Source organism: Cryptomeria japonica, chromosome 6 (assembly GCF_030272615.1).
Source record: "Cryptomeria japonica chromosome 6, Sugi_1.0, whole genome shotgun sequence".
In the NCBI taxonomy this organism is placed as follows: domain Eukaryota; kingdom Viridiplantae; phylum Streptophyta; class Pinopsida; order Cupressales; family Cupressaceae; genus Cryptomeria; species Cryptomeria japonica.
This window is the reverse complement of record NC_081410.1, coordinates 458,039,954-458,044,175: the sequence shown is the minus strand read 5'-3', so window position 1 is coordinate 458,044,175 and position 4,222 is coordinate 458,039,954. Positions and strand designations below refer to the sequence as shown.

The window sequence follows — 4,222 nt, the reverse complement described above, 5'->3', positions numbered from 1 at the left end:
GAAACATTTTAAGCTTCATAGATATTTTTCATATGACCCTTCTAAGGGGAAAAATATAAACAGTCTCCTAATTCTGCACCAACTTTTTACACCTTTAGGAAGATTTTAAAATTTTAAATCTATTGTTCAACAGTGGCTCTGACTAAGGATGGAGGTATACTGCGTAATGCCTTCAAGAATTCAGAATCTCTGGTTCCTTAGAATGGAAAGAAAAATAAATACATGGTATTTTACAAGTATATTGTACATGCAGGTTTTAACCCCTCCCCTTTTTTTTAGGAAAAGAAAGTCTTCAGGTATTGTCCATGCACGGGCAACTCCTAACTTTCTCCTGTTGTACTCTGAAGGAAATATGCATCCTCTCCAGCTTTATTTGTTATAACAAAAGGTCCAAGCCACAAAGCTTCAAACTTTCCATGCTTTCCTCTATCCTGATTTCTTGCATCCCACATCAAGACCAATCCCCTACTTCAAACTTTCTGTGTGAAGCCCTTTTGTCATGTAGTGTCTTCATCTGATTTTGGACTCTCACATTTTGTCTCTAAGCTTTAGCCCTTACTTCTTCAAGTTCAATCAATTGTACTAATATTTCTTGTAGTGGATCCTCTAGTTCAATTCTCTCCCGAGTGATAAACCTCTGTACAGGCAATAAGTTATCTAAAGGCAAGCTAGCCCTAGTTCCATAAACCAATTCAAATGGTGCCTTTCCTGTGGACTTCTTCACAGTTATTCTATCCACCCATAGTGCTAGAGTTAATTTGGAATCCCAAGCTTTCTTATTATTTCCTAGCAGTTTCTTAATAATTTTCAGGATATTTTTGTTGCTTGATTCTGCCTGTCCATTCCCTTGAGGATGGTAAGGAGATGAATGTGATATCTGAATGCCATACTCTTTGTAGAACTCATTGAATTCCTCTGATCTAAAACACATTCCATTATCAGTTATGATCTTTGTAGGGACACCAAATCTGGAAATAATATTATCCATTAGAAACTATATTACCACTTTGCTAGTGGCTTGCCTAGTAGGTACAGCTTCCACCCATTTAGTCAAATAATCAGTAGCAACAAGTATCCATTTATGTCCTCCACTTGACTTATCTAAGATTTCACCTATGAAGTCTATCCCCCATTGTTGAAATGGTTGTTCTACTTGTATGGATATTAAGGGCAATGCCCCCTAATACTTCAACTTTCCAAAGAATTTTTGACATGGCTCACACTTCCTGACATATGCATGTGCATCATTGAAAACAGTTGGCCAGAAATATCCACTCCTCAATATTTTGTGGGCAGTAGTTTTAGCAGAGAAATGACCTCCACACATTCCACCATGCATTTCATGTAATACTTTTTCTGCTTGGTTTTTGTCCAAACATAAGAGTAATACTCCATCCTGGTTCTTCCAATACAAATCTCCATTGACTATCACATATTTGACAGTCTTTAACTTGAGGGTCCTTTTTTGAGCATCTGTCATATGATCTGGACATTTCATGTATTTGAGATAATACACAATATCTGTGTACCAGGATGTGTGTTCAATGCTGAATTAAGCTTCTTCCCATTCAACTCTATTTACTTGGGCTTCATCAGCGTCTATTCCTGTCATGAGCTTAGCCAATCCTTGCCCCTTTATGACCTGTGATATCTTGATTTCTATATTGAATTCCTGCACTTGGCTGATCCATTTGCATCTCTTCCTAGTGACCTCAGTCTGTCTGAAGATATCTTTCACTGCTACATTGGGAACATATGCTATAACTTTAGCCCCTACTAAGTATGGTCTGAACTACTTTACTGATTTAACTAGGGCATAAGCTTGCTTTTCATTCAACTCAAATTTTATTTCTGAGGGGCTTAAAGACTTGCTGAAATATGCAATAGGTTGCTCATATCCCTCTTGATTCTTTTGCAGCAATACTGTAGCTATTGTGTGATAGGAGGCGAATGAGAATATTATAAAAGGCTTGCTAAAGTCTGGAGAGATCAATACTGGTGCTTCTAAAATTGCTCTTTTGATTGCTATAAAAGAGTCTATTGCTTCTGCAGTCCAATCTATCTGGGCTCCTTTCTTTAACATCCTTACTATGGGTTTTATTATGTCTGCAAAGTTTAGGATAAACCTTCTCACAAAATTTATTTGTCCCAAGAATGATTGGATGGCTTTGATGGTTCTGGGAATAGGAACCTCATTGATAGCTGCCACTCTTTTAGGGTCAATTTTTACCCCTTCCCTGGATACTATGTGTCCAAGTAACTTTCCCTCTTCAACACCAAAGTGACATTTTTTAGGATTCAAGGAAATCCCATACTCTAAGGCTTTCTTGAATACCTTTTCAAGATGATCACAATGATCCTCAGCTTTCTTTGAGTATGCAGTTAGGTCATCTTGGTATACTACCATGATTATATTAATCAACTCTGCAAAGGCAACATCCATTGCTCTCTGAAATGTAGCACCAGCATTAGTCAATCCGAATGGCATTCGTGCATAGACATAAGTACCCATGGAGTTGTAAAGGTTGTTTTATATTTTTCGGCCTCTTTGACTTTCACCTGATTATAACTTGAAAACCCATCCATCATAGACAATAACTCACATCCCGTCACCTTCTGCAACATGTTATCCATATTTGGCAATGGATAATTATCTTTTAGGGATGATATATTTAGGTTTCTAAAGTCCACACACAATCTAATGTCCCCATTCTTCTTTCTGACCAGCACCAAGTTAGAGACCCATGTGGAATATTTGCAGGGTTCAATAATTCCTGCATCCTTCATTTTTATGATCTCTTCCCTCATTTTTGGTAACAAGGTTGGATTAATAGGTCTCTGCTTTTGTCTGAATGGTTTAGCTTCTGGCTTAAGTGGTATCTCATGCTGAAAAAGATCTTCCCTGTAAGCTTTGAGATCTTCATAAGACCATGCAAACACATGTTTATACCTTTTAAGCAACATTATCAGTTGTCACTTCATGGCAGGAGTTAATCTCTTCCCAATGAAAACATCTCTAGGAGCTTCTTCACTTCCTAAATTGACTTGCTCCACATCACTTTCTTTGACAACCAATCCTTTAGTCTCAATCACATCCTGAGTACTGAAAGTCCTTTCCAATGCTACTAGGCCCCTTGGTAATTTGTTTGATTTTAGTTGTATAATTTCTTGTCCAAATAAAGTCTCTTTACCCTCAGTCTTTTCTACAAAATCATTGAAATTTATAGCCTGAGACTAATAGTGATCAACAAACTGTAAAAATTTCAGCAAGTCTACATCATCTTGGAAAACTTGCCAGTTGTATAAGTTGTCAAGAACAGATGGTCTAACTTTTATTTCTACTTCAGATATCCCAGTCAACGTTATATCATTATCCTTCAACGAAATATTGGCCAAAAATTCTGCCATGATGTTCTTTGATCTGTTTATCTAGTTTATTTGAAAAGCATCAAAAAGCTCTATAGTATCCCAGACAGCATTTCTATACTGTTTCAATCTCAAGTGTTTTGAGGCATATTTCTCCTTCACTTGTGAGACTATCAACTCTGAGTCACCAAAGACACTGAGCAATTTAATTCCATGCTTAACTGCTATGTTAAGACCAGTGAGTAAAGCTTCATACTTTGCAATGTTATTTGTGCACTCAAATAACAACTTGGAAGAATATGTAGGTTTCCCCTATGGGTGAAATAAATAGGATTCCAGCCCCACTTACTTCCTTGCTACAAAACCCATCAAAGAAAATTTTCCACACTTGATCATCTTCTTTAGCTAGACACGATTCAATGGGGATCCACTCTTCAACTTTAGGTTTTGTCAATTGCACTTGGAAATTGTCCATATCAGTTTGCAAAAAGCATATTTGATTTGCTGATTCTTCCATGTCTTCTATGATATATGTGGATCGGGGTTCTCTATCAATTTTTACCTCCTCTCCATTGATTGGAATTGTAGCATATGATAAATCCAACTGCACATATCCACCAATCATGTTCAACCATTGCCTAGATAGCAACATTCCATAGTTTGGAGGAACATCCACCACTGTAATATCTATTTTGTATGATGCTGCTGGACAAGCTGCCAACTTGAATTCTACATCCTTCATGACACCAACCACTGGGACCGACCTGTTGTCCATGGAATAACACTTCCCAAAGGTAGTATCAACTTCCAATCCAAACTCTTTCATCACTCCAACAGGAATAACATTTATGGCTGC

General features: G+C 37.3%; 1 protein-coding gene across 1 annotated transcript; it reads right to left on the bottom strand.

The window, feature by feature from the left end:
- Positions 1 to 541: 541 nt before the first annotated feature.
- On the bottom strand, positions 542 to 3,408 carry LOC131876658 (uncharacterized). The gene is made up of 2 exons (XM_059222101.1): positions 3,254 to 3,408; positions 542 to 968 (listed from the first exon to the last, which is right to left on the bottom strand). The coding sequence occupies exons 1-2, from the start codon at positions 3,406 to 3,408 to the stop codon at positions 542 to 544; spliced, it is 582 nt and encodes a 193-aa protein (XP_059078084.1).
- Between the last annotated feature and the right edge of the window lie 814 nt (positions 3,409 to 4,222).